Source organism: Manis pentadactyla, chromosome 4 (genome assembly GCF_030020395.1).
Source record: "Manis pentadactyla isolate mManPen7 chromosome 4, mManPen7.hap1, whole genome shotgun sequence".
NCBI classification, from domain to species: domain Eukaryota; kingdom Metazoa; phylum Chordata; class Mammalia; order Pholidota; family Manidae; genus Manis; species Manis pentadactyla.
This window is the reverse complement of record NC_080022.1, coordinates 55,721,371-55,739,998: the sequence shown is the minus strand read 5'-3', so window position 1 is coordinate 55,739,998 and position 18,628 is coordinate 55,721,371. Positions and strand designations below refer to the sequence as shown.

Genomic DNA, 18,628 nt, shown 5'->3' with positions numbered 1-18,628 from the left:
TAAGTAGGATCATGTCCATGAGATTTATTTTAATAGTCTATAGATTTAGTTATTATTGTCCCAAAGGGGACTATGCAGTATATATTTGGATATTTTTCTGAATACAATTTAATGTTCAGTATAAAGAATCTTGGGCCTAGAGTATATAGACTCAAGTCTACCACATATTAGCTGTGTCACCTAAAGTAAGCCATTGATTCTCTTCTGGGGATAATAAGGCTTGGCCTTTCTACCGCATAGGGTTGTCATGGGAATCAAATGATGTGATTAACACAGGAGCACTTTGTAACCTATAAGGCACTCCACAAATACGAGGCAGTACTTTTTACTCCACAGTCTGTTCCCTCATCATCTGCAAACCTGACTCAAGCATCTTCAGCATAGTGCCCCGAGGTCTGGCATGGGCCCTGGCATGTGACTGGGACTTTGTAGATGTCAAATTATATATTGAAAGCAGTGGAGATACTTAGAACTATAGAAGGGAAGGAGCTAAGGTATGGAGAGGTTTATTTGAGGTCTTTGTCAAATAACTGATTACTTTCTACTTTTAGGTCATGAATAAAAAAAAGAATTAAAACTAATGTTTATATATGATAACTGACATTATTTATTGAACTGGACTTTCTTCATGTCAGGCATTGTATCCATATTGTTTTTAATTCTGATAACAACTCTGCAAGATAGGCCTTATTATTTCCTCTTTTTATGCATGTGGGAACTAAGGTTCAGAGAGTCATCATGATCTGACATACCAGTTACTCTCTCGATGACTTTGGGGTATAAAAGAGTAGCTTATCTAGGAAAGGAGGATAATTTCGAGCTGAGGAAAGTCCTTGGGCCTGAGATTTTTTTCTGTGTGTTTTAGCTTGGGTTTGATAAAGGCTCTGCTTATCAAGCTGATCTAACACTCATGTTGGAACTGGAGGAAGTTTTAATATGCACCAAGTTAACTTCCCTCACGGAGTTAAATCTGCATGTGGTGAGGTGGCACACGATGCTGGGCTCCTGAATCCTGGTGCACTGCTTTTTTAGGTCCCATGGCTTTTCCTGCCAGACACCAGTCATCCTCTCAAAGGTACTTCCAAAGCCCAGTTGCTGGTTTGCTGGGTTATGCCTTTTTATATAAAAACAACTATATATATATATATATATACAAAACAGTATATAAAAACAACTTTACTTCCATATACCAGCAATAAACACTACAGACTTAAGTAAATAAGACCATTTATAATAGCTTCAAAATTATGAAATGCTGAGGGAAAAATTTAACAAGATATGTCAATATCTATACACCGAAAACCAGGAAACAGTACTGAGAAATTTTAAAAGACCTATATAAATGATTTTTATATTTATGAATATTTATGAATTGGAAGATGTGATATTGTTAATTTGTGAGTTTTCCCCAAATTGACCTATAGATTCAGCACAGTCCCAATTCCATAGCAGGATGTCTTTGTAGAAATTGATAAGCTGATTTTAAAATTTATGTGAAATTGCAAAGGACTTAGCATGGTGAAATAAATGAAAAAAACAGTGTTGGAGGATTTCTTCTATTTGATTTCAAAATTTTATAAAACTACAATAATCAAGACAGTTTGGTATTGGATTAAGAGCAGATGTAGATCAATTAAACAGAACAGAGAATCAAGAAAATAGACCATGTGGTATCAAATACATCAAAATAAATCAATGAGTAAAGGATAATCTCTTCAGATGATGCTGGATCAATTTGACATTTATGTGCAACAAAATGAATCCTGGCCTTTACCTCTGGAAATACACAAAAATTAACTTGGGAAGTACTATGAGTTGCACTGTGTCACCCCACCCAAATTCATATTTTGAAATCCTCCCCCTACCAGTACCTCAAAATATGACCTTATGTGGAAATAGGGTCACTGCTGATGTAATTTGTTAAGATGAAATCCAACTGGAGTAGGGTGGACCCCTAGTCTGTTATCACTGGTGTCCTTATAAAAGAGGGGAATCTGAACACCAACAGTCACTTTAGGGAGAAAGCCACGTGAACATGAAGACAGGCTTCAGGGTGATGTTTCTGCAGAGGAATGCCAAAGATGGCCAGCAAATCAGAAGCCAGGGGAGAGGCAAGGAGCAGATCATCTCACAGCCCTCAGAAGGAGCTGGCTCTGCTGACATCCTGGACCCTCAGCATCTAAAACTTTAAGACAAAAATTTCTGTTGTTTGTGACTCAGTCTGTGATATGTTGTCATAAAAACATTACAGCCTCTGTAAGGTAAAATATAATACCCTTTATTATATAATATAATTAATATAATATATAACAAATAATATATAATATATCTCTCTAATATAACAAGGTTCATAGACCTAAGTGTAGAGCTAAAACTGTAGAAGAAAGCATAGGAGAAAAATCTTTCAGATTTTAGGTTAGACCCAGATTTCATAGAAAACTCCTAAAGAGCAAGAATTAATAAAAGAATTGATAGGGTCCATCAAAAGTAAATTTTTTTTTCCTTTTTTCAAAAGACACAAATAAGAAAATAAAAAGGTAAGCCACAGACTGGGAGAAAATTTTGCATAATCATATATATGTGCTTAAGGACTTGTATACAGGAAAAAATATATATACTATTACAACTCAACAAATACCTTGAATAAAATTTGGAAAAGACTTACATGCTTCAGCAAAGAAACAGTACTGACAGCAGATAAGCACATTAAAAGATGCTCATTTAGTGACTTCATTAGTCATTAGGGAAATGCAAAGTAAGATTACAATGAAATACCATTTTATGTAATAGAATCATCTCACACTGTTCCAAGTGTTGATGAGAATGTAGAGCAGAGGGAACTTTAATATAGTGTAGGTGGGAATAAAAAGTTCTACAGCTACTTTGGAAAAGAATTTGGCAGTTTCTTAAAAAGATATATTTATTGAAAGACAACCAAACCATTTTCTAGGTATTTACCCAAGAGAAGTAAACATGTCCACAGGAAGACTTGTACTTAAAGGTTCATTACAGCTTTATTTATAACAAGTCATGGAAACAATCCAAATATATGTCCATTGGTGACTAGGTAAATTTTGATAGAGCCATAATATGGAATACTAAACAGCAATAAAAATTAATTGCTTATGCACACAATATGAATGAATCTCAGAAGCATTATGTCAAGTGAAAGAAGCCAGACATAAAATAATACATACTGTACAATCCCATTTGTGTGAAATTGTTAAGCAGGAAATCTCTAGTGACAGAAAGTAGATCATAGGTTGCCAGGGGCTATAAATGGAGGAGGGGATTCACTGTAAGGGGTGGGAGGGACCTTTCTGGGTAGTAAATATTTCTTTTTTTTTTCCAGCTTTACTGAGCTAAAGTTGACATAAAACACTGTGTAAGTTTAATGTGTCCAATCTGTTGATTTGATAGTTACATATTGCAAATGATGACCACAGTAATATTAGTTAATACTTCCTTCACCTCACATAATTGCCATTTCTTTTTATTTCCACATTTTTGATGACACCTTTTTTTTTTGATATCATTAATCTGCAATTACATGAGGAATATTATGTTTACTAGACTCCCCCCATCACCAAGTACCCCCCCACAAACCCCATTACAGTCAGTGTCCATCAGCGTAGTAAGATGCTGTAGAATTACTACTTGTCTTTTCTGTGTTGTACAGCCCTCCCCATGCCCCCCCCACATTATACATGCTAATTGCAATGCCCCCTTTCTTTTTCCCCACCCTTATCCCTCCCTTCCCACCCATCATCCCCAGACCCTTTCCCTTTGGTAACTGTTAGTCCATTCTTGGGTTCTGTGATTCTGCTGCTGTTTTGTTCCCTCAGTTTTTTTCTTTGTTCTTATACTCCACATATGAGTGAAATCATTTGGTACTTGTCTTTCTCTGCCTGGCTTATTTCACTGAACATAATACCCTCTAGCTCCATCCATGTTGTTGCAAATGGTAGGATTTGTTTTCTTCTTGTGGCTGAATAATATACCATTGTGTATATGTACCACATCTTTATCCATTCATCTACTGATGGACACTTAGGTTGCTTCCATTTCTTAGCTATTGTAAATAGTGCTGTGATAAACATAGGGGTGCATATGTCTTTTTCAAACTGGGCTGCTGCATTCCTAAGGTAAATTCCAAGGAGTGGAATTACTGGGTCAAATGGTATTTCTATTTTTAGTTTTTTGAGGATCATCCATACTGCTTTCCACAATGGTTGAACTAATTTGCATTCCCACCAGCAGTGTAGGAGGGTTCCCCTTTCTCCACAACTTCGCCAACATTTGTTGTTGTTTGTCTTTTGGATGATGGCGATTCTTACTTGTGTGAGGTGATCTCATTGTGGTTTTAATTTCCATTTCTCTGATGACTAGCGATGTGGAGCATCTTTTCATGTGCCTGTTGGCCATCTGAATTTCTTCTTTGGAGAACTGTCTGTTCAGCTCCTCTGCCCATTTTTTAATTGGATTATTTGCTTTTTGTTTGTTGAGGTGCATGAGCTCTTTATATATTTTGGATGTCAATCCTTTATCCGATCTGTCATTTATGAATATATTCTCCCATACTGTACGATGCCTTTTTGTTCTGTTGATGGTGTCCTTTGCTGTACAGAAGCTTTTCAGTTTGATAAAGTTCCACTTGTTCATTTTTGCTTTTGTTTCCCTTCCCCAGGGAGATATGTTCATGAAGAAGTTGGTCATGTTTATATCCAAGAGATTTTTGCCTATGATTTTTTCTAAGAGTTTTATGGTTTCATGACTTACGTTCAGGTCTTTGATCCATTTTGAATTTACTTTTGTGTATGGGGTTAGACAGTGATCATTCTCTTACATGTAGCTCTCCAGTTTTGCCAACACTAGCTGTTGAAGAGGCTGTCATTTTCCCATTGTATGTCCATGGCTCCTTTACTGTATATTAATTGACCATATATGTTTTGGTTAATATCTGGACTCTCTATCCTGTTCCACTGGTCTGTGGGTCTGTTCTTGTGCCAGTACCAAATTGTCTTAATTACTGTGGCTTTGTCGTAGATCTTGAACTTGGGAAGCGAGGTTCCTCCTGCTTTATTCTTCCTTCTGAGGATTACTTTGGCTATTCGGGGTCTTTTGTGGTTCCATATGAATTTTAAAACTATTTGTTCCAGTTCGTTGAAGAATGCTGTTGGTATTTTGATAGGGATTGCATTGAATCTGTAGATTGCTTTAGGCAGGATGGCCATTTTGACAATATTAATTCTTCCTAGCCAAGAGCATGGGATGAGTTTCCATTTGTTAGTGTCCTCTTTAATTTCTCTTAAGAGTGTCTTGTAGTTTTCAGGGTATAAGTCTTTCATTTCCTTGGTTAGGTTTATTCCTAGGTATTTTATTCTTTTTGATGTATTTGTGAATGGAATTATTATCCTGATTTCTTTTTCTGCTAGTTAATCGTTAGTGTATAGAAAAGCAACAGAGTTCTGTGTATTAATTTTGTATCCTGCAACTTGGCTGAATTCAGATATTTGTTCTAGTAGTTTTGGAGTGGAGTATTTAGGGTTTTTTATGTACAATATCATGTGATCAGCAAATAGTGACAGTTTGACTTCTTTACCAATCTGGATGCCTTTTATTTCTTTGTTTTGTCTGATTGCCATGGCTAGGACCTCCAGAACTATGTTGTATAACAGTGGGGAGAGTGGCATCCCTTTCTTGTCCGATCTTAGAGGAAAAGCTTTCAGCTTCTCGCTGTTAAGTATGATGTTCTCTGTGGGTTTGTCATATATGGCCTTTATTATGTTGAGGTACTCCCTCTATACCCATTTTGTTGAGAGTTTTTATCATGAATGGATGTTGAATTTTGTCAAATGCTTTTTCAGCATCTATGGAGATGATCATGTGGTTTTTGTCCTTCTTTTTGTTGATGTGGTGGATGATGTTGATGGATTTTCAAATGTTGTACCATCCTTGCATCTCTGAGATAAATACCACTTGATCGTGCTGTATGATCCTCTTGATGTATTTTTGAATTTGGTTTGCTAATATTTGGTTGAGTATTTTTGCATCGATGTTCATTAGGGATATTGGTCTGTAATTTTCTTTTTTGGTGGGGTTTTTGCCTGGTTTTGCTATTAGAGTGATGCTGGCTTCATAGAATGAGTTTGGAAGTATTCCTTCCTCTACTATTTTTTGGAAAACTTTAAGGAGCTTGGGTATTATGTCTTCTCTATATGTGTGATAAAATTCAGTGGTGAATCCATCTGGCCCGGAGGTTTTGTTCTTGGGTAGTTTTTTGATTACTGATTCAATTTCGTTGCTGGTAATTGTTCTGTTTAGATTTTCTGTTTCTTCCTTCATCAGTCTTGGAAGGTTGTATTTTTCTAGGAAGTTGTTCATTTCTTCTAGGTTTTCCAGCTTGTTAGCATATAGATTCTCATAGTATTCTCTAACAATTCTTTGTATTTCTGTGGTGTCCATCGTGACTTTTCCTTTCTAATTTCTGATTCTGTTGATGTCTGTAGATTTTCTTTTTCTCTTAATAAGTCTGGCTAGGGGCTTATCTATTTTGTTTATTTTCTCAAAGAACCAGCTCTTGGTTTCATTGATTTTTCCTTCTGTTTTATTCTTCTCAATTTTATTTATTTCTTCTCTGATCTTTATTATGTCCCTCCTAATGCTGACTTTGGACCTCATTTGTTCTTTTTCAGTTTCAATAATTGTGACTTTAGACTATCATTTCGGATTCTTCTTCCTTCTTTAAATAGGCCTGGATTACTATATACTTTCCTCTTAGAACTGCCTTCACTTCATCCCACAGAAGTTGGGGCTTTGTGCTGTTGTTGTCATTTGTCTCCATATATTGCTTGATCTCTGTTTTCATTTGATCATTGATCCATTGATTATTTAGGAACATGTTGTTAAGCCTCCATGTGTTTATGAGCCTTTTTGTTTTCTTTATACAATTTATTTCTAGTTTTATGCCTTTGTGGTCTGAGAAGTTGGTTGGTAGAATTTCAATCTTTTTGAATTTACTGAGGCTCTTTTTGTGGCCTTGTATGTGCTCTATTCTGGAAAATTTTCCATGTGCACCTGAGAAGAATGTGTATCCTGCTGCTTTTGGGTGTTGAGTTCTGTAGATGTCTGTTAAGTACATCTGTTCTAGTGTGTTGTTCAGTGCCTTTGTGTCCTTACTTATTTTCTGTCTGGTGAATCTGTCCTTTGGAATGAGTGGTGTGTTGAAGTCTCCTAGAATGAATGCATTGCATTCTATTTCCTCCTTTAATTCTGTTAGTATTTGTTTCACATATGTTGATGCTCCTGTATTGGGTGCATATATGTTTATAATGGTTGTATCCTCTTTTTGGACTGACCCGTTTATCATTATGTAACGTCCTTCTTTATCTCTTGTTACTTTCTTTGTTTTGAAGTCTATTTTGTCTTATACAAGTAATGCAACAGCTGCTTTTTTCTCCCTATTGTTTGCATGAAATATCTTTTTCCATCCTTTGGCTTTTAGTCTGTGTATGTCTTTGGGTTTGAGGTGAGTTTCTTGTAAGCAGCATATAGATGGGTCTTGCTTTTTTATCCATTCTATTACTCTGTGTCTTTTGATTGGTGCATTCAGTCCATTTACATTTAGGGTGATTATTGAAAGATATGTACTTATTGCCATTGCAGGCTTTAGATTTGTGGTTACCAAACATTCAAGGGTAGCTTCTTTACTATCTAACCATCTAACTTAACTGGCTTATTAAGCTATTATAAACAGTCTGATGATTCTTTATTTCTCTCCCTTCTTTTTCCTCCTCCTCCATTCTTTATATGTTGGTTGTTTTATTCTGTGCTCTTTTGTGTTTCCTTTGACTGCTTTTGTGAAGAGTTTATTTTATTTTTTGCCTCTAGTTAGTATTTGGTTGGTCTGCTTTCTTTGGTGTGATATTACTTTCTCTGGTGACATCTATTTAGCCTTAGGAGTGCTTCCATCTAGAGCAGTCCCTTTAAAATATCCTGTAGAGGTGGTTTATGGGAGGCAAATTCCCTCAACTTTTGCTTGTCTGGGAATTGTTTAATCCCTCCTGCATATTTAAATGATAATTGTGCTGGATACAGTATTCTTGGTTCAAAGCCCTTCTGTTTCAGTGCATTAACTATATCATGCCATTCTCTTCTGCCTTTAAAGTTTCTGTTGAGAAGTCTGATGATAGCCTGATGGGTTTTCCTTTGTAGGTGATTTTATTTCTCTCTCTGGCTCCCTTTAATACTGTGTCCTTGTCTTTGATCTTTGCCATTTTAATTATTATATGTCGTGGTGTTGTCCTCCTTGGGTCCCTTGTGTTGGGAGATATGTGGCCTTCCATGGTCTGAGAGACTATTTCCTTCCCCAGTTTGGGGAAGTTTTCAGCAATTATTTCTTCAAAGACACTTTCTATCTCTTTTCCTCTCTCTTCTTATGGTACCCCTATAGTGCGAATATTGTTCCGTTTGGATTGGTCACACAGTTCTCTTAATATTCTTTCATTCCTGGAAATCATTTTATCTCTCTCTGCCTCAGCCTCTCTGTATTCCTGTTCTCTGATTTATTCCATTAATGGTCTCTTGCACCTCATCTAGTCTGCTCTTATGACCTTCCAGAGGTTGTTTTATTTCTGTATTCTCCCTCCTGACTTTATCCCTTAGCTCTTGCATATTTCTCTGCAGGTCCATCAGCATGGTCACAATCTTTATTTTGATTCTTTTTCAGGAAGATTGGTTATATCTGTCTCCCTAGACCCTCTCTCGGGGGTTGTCTGGGTAATTCTGGACTGGACCAAATTCTTCTGCCTTTTCATGGTGATAGAGGTAGTCGTAAGCAGGTGGCGTGTGTGTCAGCTGGGAGAAAAAGTCCCTTCCTGCTTGCTTGTCACCTTGCCCTTCTCCGCTGCCTGTGTTGGTTACCCGGACATCGAGAGCAGCCTCCAGGTTAATTTCCTGAGCTGCCACGGGCGGAGCAGCTGTCGGGGTAGCCCAGAGCCTTGTGGAGAGTGGCACTTGCACTGGGTGTGCTCTCCTGTGAGATCAGGGCCCCTTTGTGCTCTGCTCCGGCTTCCTCTGCCTGCGCCAGGCAGCTGTGTGCCAGTGGCAGCCCCTGGGTCTCGCCCGGGTGGCTGCACGCTGGGAGGAGACTTCGGGCGGCTGCCGTGGGTGGGACCGCTGTCCGGCTGCTCGGCTGCTGTGGCGGGGCCGCGACAGAGGGGGGAATGAATGGCAGGCTGTTTATCGCTGTGAGGGGCTTCAGAGCTGCGTTGCTGCCCAGGGGGCTTGGGCACCTAAAGTTCCTCAGAATTCCCAGCCTGCTGGGCTGAATGTGCCAGGATGATTCCGTCCAGCTGTGAGGCCCCTGTCCCTTTAAGACTTTCAAAAAGCACTCACTTTTCTTTTGTCCCAGGGGAGCCGGCTGAGGGTATCCGCTTGCAGATTTTACTTTTCCATTTCCCTAATATTCAGCACACCATGCAATGTGTGTCTGCGCTCCCGGTGCAGATTTCTAGGGCTGGTTGTTTAGCAGTCCTGGGCTTCCACTCCCTCCCTGCTCCGACTCTTTTCCTCTCACCGGTGAGCTGGGGTTGAGGGAGCACTCGGTTCCCACCAGGCCACGGCTTGTATCTTACCCCCTTTGTAAGATGCTGTGTTCTCTCAGATGTAGATGTAGCCTGGGTGTTGTACTGTATCCTCTGGTCTCTCTTTTAGAAATAGTTGTATTTGTTGTATTTTCAAAAATATGTATGGTTTTGATAGGAGATTTCCCCTGCCCTACTCACACTGCCATCTTGGCTCCTTATTACATTGTTATGTTTTATAAACTATGAGGAACCTGGTATCGCTGGAGCCCTGGAGCTGTGAGACTGGTGAAACGGCAAGAATTGAAGCTGGACAGGTTAGCGGAGAGCTAAAAGGTGGAATGTTTCTCCAATTTGCTTATCAAACTTATACTGAAAGAGAAATTATATTCTTGATGGAGAAACCCTCCTCCCTCTTGGATGAGAGGTGAGAAGATCAACAAACCCTCTCATTTCCTTTGTTTTTGGCTTTTAAAAACAAAAACAACAGAAGCCTTGCTTTTACAAATCAATTGTTTTAAAATAATAATTCTCCCTGGATAGACCTCAGCTGAATTTGTGTAACTCAGGCTGTACTTGAGCTTCCAAATGTTACAGGGAGGAAATACATTTTAACATGTGTGAAAGCCTTTAATACTAGCCATCAGGGAGGACTGCTGCGATTGGCTGGCTGTGGCTTGTGCTTTTAAGCAAATATCTTTGTAGCAACTGGGAGAAGAACAAAATCTCCCTCACATTACATTTTAGAAAGGAGAAAACCTGAAACTGCTTATTGGTTCAGCTTCATATATATGAAATTCTTGAGGGCCCTCTTCTATCCTTAGAGTGATGCAGGAAAAGGTATGTATATGTATGTGATAGGAGTCAAGCACATAGGATTTTGAGGGCCTGCTGTAAAGTTGAATGCTTTCTTGTATATTCCAGGCAATGGATTTTGATGGCTGGGCCGATACCCTCTTTCTTCTGCAGTTCATCCTCTCTTGTGTGATGGGGTAAGCCTTTGTTGCGTTGTTCACAGATAGTTTTCCCAGAGAAGTTTGTTCTAGAGTCCTTTTGCTTCATTCCTTGGTATCCTGTTCTATCTCTTGAATGCGTCAGCCTAGAATAATTAAATATCCAGACTTAGATGGTTTCACAGCCCTTGGGAATGTTCCCTCAGGGCTACTAAACTGATCCCAAAGTCATGGTAAAGGGTGGAAAAGAAACTACCATTTACCGAATAAACTAGTATGTGATAAGCAGTATTATATTTCAACATGCACTATTTTATTTTATTTCTACATTGGCCATTTGAGAGTTGTTGTTCTCTTACCTATAAAAAAGCAGGCTCAGAACTCAGTTGTCCTTTAAGTTTGCAGTTAGTAGGCAACAGTGGCAGCCTTTGGATTTGGGTCTTGTTTGTTCTGTCAGGTTGTCTTCCTCATAAAAGAGTATGTGTAGAAAGCAAGAGAGTATCTTCTCTTTGTGTTCATATTTCCCTAATGCATTTTTCCCCCAAGCAGTTAGTTCAGTTGATTCTTGTGACTCGCTCTGACACTGGTGAGGTACATAGTCAGCAGGTGCTTCAAAATAAAGTTGGTACCTTAGGACTCAGTCAGGCCCAGAAGCCTCAGTAGAGATCTGGGAGTTCCAGCGGCTGCCTCTTAGTTGTCAGTGAACCTCTATCCCCTCTTAAAGTCATTCTAATTAGGCTTTCTTCCATCCTGAAGATTCTCTCTTGCCTTTACCCCAGTCCAGAGGTTATATTGTCCTGTCGGAGGTGTACCTTTGCCAGGGTCTGTGCGTTCTGAGCTTCCTGCCTAGGCTAGGTGAATTAGTAGGAATATGATCTAAAAAGAGTACTCATGATTATGAATGATGGTTTCAAGGTTTTGGTGAGAGTAGCTGGGAAAAACACCTGGTCAGTAAGTGGGCATGTGTTTCTACTTAATGAAATTTTTAAAATTCTGAAGCTGCAGTACAAGCAGCAGTGAGGTGGGGAAAACTCACACTTAGTGACTAGAATGTTCCAGCATAGCCAACACTGATTGTTTCATTTCTACAGATTATTATAAAGTAAGCAACTGGCTCTTAAAAGATGCCTCTTCATTCCAGGTTTATCTTGATGTACGCCACAGTACTCTGCACTCAGTATAATTCTGCTCTTACAACTACAATAGTTGGCTGTATTAAGGTAAGTTGAAAAACCAGTGTTATCTTTTGGGTACCTGCTTTACTTGAAAATTGTTCCTCTAAAATAAATCTGGTTATGGTCTTAAGCCGCATAGTCCCTATTTCCTCATGTATTGCCTTGGTAGTTGGACAGATTGTAGTGCTGGTTTCTGGAATAATCTTTAAGAACTCAGGGAGGACATCATCTCCACTTTCAGGCAGCTTAGCTGTGAGGAGTATGGGAAAAGGAGAATGTGGTACCTCCGAGTGGAGGAAAATTAGGCCTGTTTCTGACAGGTCCAGTGACGACCTCAGCAGTGATAGGCCTGTCCCTTTAACCCCCAGTGAGAACTGTTCTGTTCTCTGTCTCATTGAGTTCTGGCTGTTTTGTAGGGAAGGGAGGCCTGCCAGAAACTAACCAAGGGAGTTTTCATATGTGTGAGCCAAACCTTAAATGGCCCACTTTTGAAAGCTGTGTCTGACATTTCCAGTGATGTCATTTCCTCCTGATCCATTTTATTGAGGGAGGCTATTGGCCTTCAGCCAGGAGAGCCAAATTGACTTTCAGCTGAATATGCAGCTGAAATTAGTGTCTTCAAGCCTGAGGCCTCTTTCATCTGACTTTGTGATTCTAGTGCTTTAAAGACCTAAGAGGCCACAGTATGCCTGAATTCCAAATGATTTAGCAAGACTGGCTTGCTTTCTAAAAAACTAAGACAGAGGCAGGTCCTTGATCATTTGGAAAAAAGGACGCAGTTGCCCTTGGAACTTCCTTTCTGGTGCCCATTTATCAGTAGTGAGGGCAGGAGTTGCAGAAATAAAGGTTTTACTGCTCTGCTGTGTTTCCCTTTGTACCCCCAGTGGATGGTATCCACTTGACCTCATTTTAGAAACCAGATTTGGGTTAACTTCAGAAGGTCTATGACTTCAACATGGATTTGGAGTGTTGGGTATGAACGGGAATTCTAAGTTAGAGGGAGGGAAGCACCTAGATAATCTGGTTTACAGTTGCTGTTGCTTCTCACTGCTCTGTGGTCCTGCTGTTGAAGGATGTCCTACACCTTCAGGCAATGGGAGTACAGGGATGCCCTTGCTGGTTCAGAGGCTCCTGGGCCAAGTGGAGCTTCTCCCATTAGCCTCCCAGTTTGAGCCCTTTGAGCTCAGTCATTGCTCCCTAAGGGCCTGAGAGCTTCCTTCTCTGCTTGAGGATCCTAACTCCGTAAACTCTTGGGCCAGCATTCCTTGTTTCTCTTAGGTGTGCTGGGAAGATTACTTGGATAACTAGTTAAAAATGGAAGTTCTTAGGCCCACCCCAGATATACTGACTCAGAATCTTTAAAGTTCTTAACAAGGTTTCCAGATGATTCTCAGGTATACTAACGATTGAGAATTGTAGTCTTAGTTTTATGCTACCAGCATAGACTCTTCTGTGCTTCCTAGTTAAATTGGGAGCATTGGTGTCTTCTCCTGATAGCAGACCTTGGTTAGGATGCCCTAATACATCTAGTTTTTCTCGCTTCTGATTGATTTTGAGCAACAATGACTGAGTTCTTTGTCCTTTCCTTTTTGAAGTTTCATGGGCAACTTATGCAAATTAATCTGCCTTCTCTCTGGATCTCTGTATTCTGAGGTCCTGTTACACATTTTCCCAAGTTGCCTACTGGCTTTGTTTACTGTTACATGGGATAAAATTTTATTTTTCTCCTCAAATATGAAAATCTGCTCTCAGTCAAGGGACTAATATAATTTTGAATGCTCTCTCAAAAAAACACTCCATTATAAAAATAATTTTGAAACTTGTTTCTGGCCTTTTAAAACTATGGCATTTTACTTTATGCTTCATAGACCTACTTGAGGAGAACCCAGGTTCTAAAAATGTTTGTGACATGTACCATTTATGGCAGTTGTAATAGCAGTAAAGGAGGCAGAGTTAGGAATGTGAAAGAAGGGAGGTTAGGGAAGAATTGAAGAATAGTTTAAACTTTGGAAAATTTTATTTCGCCTTTGTGATCTGAGGGTAAGTACAAGGGAGCCAGGTAAGCAGAAGGTATTTACACCTCAGAGTTTAAGGGGGTCAGGAGAGGTGATTTTTAGATATGTTACTTTGAAATGACTTCCTATGTGTTGTTTAAAGATACCAAGGAAGATTCTTCTAAAAACAGTTCTTCATATTGGTATACTTTCCACCATCCCCTTTTTCGTTTTCAAAAGATGGGAAGGTGCTTCATGTAAGCAGATTTTCCTTCTTCATGCTCCCCTCACAGGTCAACAGTTTTCTCAATAGGAGGGAAAACATCCTTTTCTAAGCTTGCTAAGTGTGCTTCAGTGTCTTCTACCCCTAGTAACATAACATCAGGTTTCTCTGTTTAGATTTATAGTATCAGCTCATACCCTGGGGCAGGGAAAGTCTGCTAATCTTGTTAATATCCTTCAATATTGGTGAAAGTATTTAAGCTTCCCAATAAAGATAGATTGGGAAGAGGCTAATAAGAAAATTATTTTCTTATTGGTGGTCTTGCTTTTACTACACTCATTTTAGGATTGGTGGGTTTTTGTTATTGTCTGTTTATTTGTTTTTTATTTTAAGCATAGGTATTTGGTTCATAGCATGAATGAGTTGTGAATATTGAAAGGGTTCAGTTAAACCTATGTAACAGTATTTGCCATTTTTCTTTTTAGAATATATTAATAACTTATATTGGAATGGTCTTTGGTGGAGATTATATTTTCACATGGACAAACTTCATTGGCTTAAATATCAGGTAAGTAAAAATATTTAAATGTAGCCACTCTGAATGGTGTTACAGTAAGGTTTTGCTATTTAATTGCAAATGTCTTTATTTATTAAACATTTATGGAGTGCCTACAATGTACTATATATTTAATGTCTTTAAATAATGCTTTTTAAGAAAGGAGGATAATAGTTGCATATTTTATGCACAGTATTTAGGAAGTCTTTTATGGAAGTTCAACTACTTTCACTTACCCTCCAGAGAACAGTCCTTTTATTTATTATGCTAGGTGGCAGAGCAGTGTTCTCAAGAAAATTCAAGGCTAAAGAATACCAGCTCTGTTAGAACTGATTTATATGTATCTGACCTTGGACATTTCACTGCATTTTAGACTTTATTTATCTTCGTTAATGAGGGTGACTTACATGAAAGATCTTTTTCAGTTTGAGAATTTGGAAGCTTATGGTTTGAAATACTATTTATATGCCTAAAAACTGCCAAATTTGTATTTGGCCCAGACCTCTTTCCTGAACTCAGACTTGTGTATCTAACAGCCCACTTGATATCTCCAGCTGACATGTGCAAAACTGAACAATTTTAATTTCCTCTAAAGTCTGCCTCACCCACAGCCCCTATACCTGTCAGTTGATGGAGACTCCATCCTTCTAGCCTCTCATTTCAAAACCCTTGGAATAATCATTGGCTCTTCAATCTTATGCCCACTATCCAGAGTGTTAGCAAATTCTGTTGGCTCTACTTTCAGAATAAATCCAAAAAAGGATCACTTCTACCATTGGAATTGCTCATCATCTAAGCCACCAACATCTCTTGCCTGGAACACTGCCTAGCCTCTTACGCTTGTATCCCTGCTTTGACTCATTCCCCCATCCTGACCCCCAGTCAATTCTAAACACAGTAGACAGTGTATTCTTTGTAAAAAGGTGTAAGTCAGCACATGTCACAACTCCCCACCGCCTCATGGTTCTGACATGGCCTTGCCAGATTTATCCTCCCTTAAACTCCAGTTTCAGCTCCTGCTTCTCTTCTTCTCCCTCACTTCATTACATCCACTCAGACGTCCTTGCTATTCCTTTGCAATACAGGACATGCTCTCTCTTTAGGGCCTTTAGACGGAGTATTTCCTCTACCTGGGGCACTATACCGCCAGATACTTGCATGGCTAACTCCTTTACCCTGATGAGGTTTTGCTGAAATGTTTCCTACTCAGGAAAGTCTACTCTGACACTTACGTAAAATTGCAACCTGCTGTTCCCCTTCTGATGATCCCAAACCCTCTTATTCTGCTTTCCTATTTATCTTTTCCAGTGCACTTATCTCTTTCTAACATACAACAGAATCTGCTTATTTATATTTATTGCCTATTTTCCATTTCCACTGTTCCATGAGGTTAGAGATCTCTGCCTATATTGTTCACACAAGTTCCCCAAGCTTCTAGAATGAATCTTGGTAGTTACTTAATAAATATTTGCTTGATGAATTCTATATGGATTGGTAAAAAAGCTAATAGAATATGGTAGTATCATCTTTTTAATTTGCAGCAAATTATATAACTTCTCTGAACTTTTATTTCTTCAAATATAAACAGATGATAGTATCTGTTCTACCTTACTTATGGATCAGTATGAGAATTTAATACTAATTGTCTTTCCAGTGGGTTTCAGCCCCAGACAAGTTCACTATGGATTCAATAAGACCAAAAAAACAACAATGGAATGTTCTTGGGGTGAAAGGGTTTATACTCAACTTTATTCCCATAGTGCCAGGTCAATCACTAGAATCCTGTGCACTCAGAGTAAGTCTGCATGCAGCAAGCCGACCTCTGCGTCTGGGCCTCTCTGCCCCCGCAGCTGTCTCAGTCTCTGTCCTCAGGAGCATCACCACTCCAGCCTCTGCTCTTCTGCAGCCTTGCAGCCCTGCAGCTGTGGCACCATGTCACCGAGAGCACTGGGCAGAGCTCTTTATAGAGTCAGTAACGACGTATTGCCCATATGTGTGTAGTGAGCAGGGCCAGGTGAGAATCCTGGCCATAGGAACCTTCACTTTCTCCACACTAATATTATTAATAGGTGAGCAATTGATTCTTGCCCCTTCTGTGATATTTGGAACTACTATTGTTTACTCTCAGAGAAAAAAAATCATTTGTAGGGGTAGGAGTTGGTGGAAGGGTAGGTATATACATATACTTGTGGATTGCATATTATAGAAGGTGAATTGTTGAATTTCACACCTTGTTTGGAGTTGTAGTTCTGATGCTTGCCATCTGTGTGACTGTCAGTGAGTGGTTTATCTTCTGTGAGCTTCAGTTTTCTTATATGTTAGGGTTGAAAATACTTATCTATTTAGTTGGTAGAATGAAGTTATCTAGTGAATGTAAAGTATCTAATTCACAGCTTGGCATCTATACTTAGTAATTACTGCTTTCTCTCATTAATATTTGTGAAGAAGGGGTATAAGGAACAGCATGGTGAACCAGTTCTGACTTTGGATGTGGCCTGCATGTGCAGAAAATAGAAGTTCCTATGATCAGGATCCCCACCTGGCCCTAAACTACTTGATAATGTAATTGGCCTAGTGCTAGGCTACTGCTTCCATGCCCATAGACAATGAGCTATTATTGACTGAGTCACTATATAAAGAGCTCTGCCCAGTGCTGGGCAGAGGCAGAGAAGGAGGTGAATTACAGACCTGCAGACTGCTGGATGCAGAAGTGATTCTAGTGCTCGACCTACCGCCGAGAGAATAAAACCAGCTATAAACCATTTTACCCCAAGAACGTTCCGTTGTCATTTCTCAGTCTCACTGAATTCATAGTGAACTTGCCTGAGGCTGAAAACCGCAGGTAAGACACCTGAGTTTCACTCATTTCTAAAAATCTAGACAAAATAATCATTATAATACTATATAAGACTTGATTCAGTGATGCATTGATTTTCTTTTTGTGCCCTTCAAATAAATAACTTGATAGCCAAAAATGAAGTTAGAGCTTTTTTTTTTTTTTTGCATTTTGGATCCTGCAGTTCCAGTCTCTGAAAAGATAACCTAAGGAAGATTATGTACCTTTTTTCACTTTGTGGGCTATTTAAAAAACTTTTTAAGTGCCCTAGTATGTTGGAATGTTAGAGTGTATGTCAGTCTTATCATATCCAACATCTTAAAAATTCTTCCAGTGGGAATTTCTCTGTGTGTCAGGTACTGCATTATAGTTCTTGTTAGACAGCACTGTTTTGCTAACAAGGTTAGTTGATAATGGTGTCATTGATACTGTCCCTATGTAGTATTTTTAATAATTTCTAATTGCTTTCACATTTTATTATAATACATTTTACATGCCATATTTTTTTAATCCCTTGTTTATTACAAGGCTAAAGAGAATAAATGATACATTTAATCAGCCAGTCAGCATTCAAATTATTTGCAGAGTTGGGATTAGAATCAAGGTTTCTGTTCAAAGATTATTTCTGTTACAGTGTGCTTTTCAGCTTTTGTAAAGGAGAGTATATGCTATCTATATTTTTTTAACTTTTCCCTTTTAAGTGAAAATCTTGGTTTCATTGTTTATTTTATTTTTATTTTATTTTACTTATTTTTCACTAGCTAGTAAGAAGACTTACAGGTTGTGGACATTACTTTTTTAAAAATGAAAAAACAAATTTAAAGTGGCTACTTACTAAATTTCACTTTGGAAATGACATCAATCCTTAGCTGACTGCATGCACTTTGAAGGAAATTACTAGTTGAGCTGCATTCTTAAAGGATTTTATGTTTAACTCAGATACATTTAGCTCCCTTCCACCCTGCCTAGTTTCTTGGCTGTTTTAAAAACAGTTTAAATAGCCCTCTTCCTGGTATGATTCCAGTGCAGGAAAAGCAGAAGTTTTGCATTGGTAGCTTCTCAGGCTCCATCCAAATTCAAGGAGGCAATTTTTTTCATTAGGGCTCTGCTGAGAGCCTAGCTGTCTCCAGCTCGTCAGAAGCATTCCAGGTCAGTTATTGAGTGCCCACCCAAGCCCAAAAAAGGAACCACGGGTGAGGAATGAACAGTGAAGGGTGCTGACAGAGCATGCTTCTGTGTGTCCATCAGAGGCTGGGCTCTGGCCCATGACTTTGGCCTGAATAATGTAGAATTTCCAGATAATGATA

General features: G+C 38.9%; 1 protein-coding gene across 1 annotated transcript in view; it reads left to right on the top strand.

Annotated features, from left to right (window-relative positions):
- Window positions 1-18,628, top strand: part of SLC35D1 (solute carrier family 35 member D1) — a 59,631-nt gene that overhangs the window by 19,852 nt on the left and 21,151 nt on the right. Inside the window, exons 9-11 of the mRNA XM_036933138.2 lie at window positions 10,509-10,576; window positions 11,679-11,757; window positions 14,415-14,497. Of these exons, the coding sequence (XP_036789033.1) occupies window positions 10,509-10,576; window positions 11,679-11,757; window positions 14,415-14,497 (230 nt within the window). The remainder of the gene's footprint in view (window positions 1-10,508; window positions 10,577-11,678; window positions 11,758-14,414; window positions 14,498-18,628) is intronic.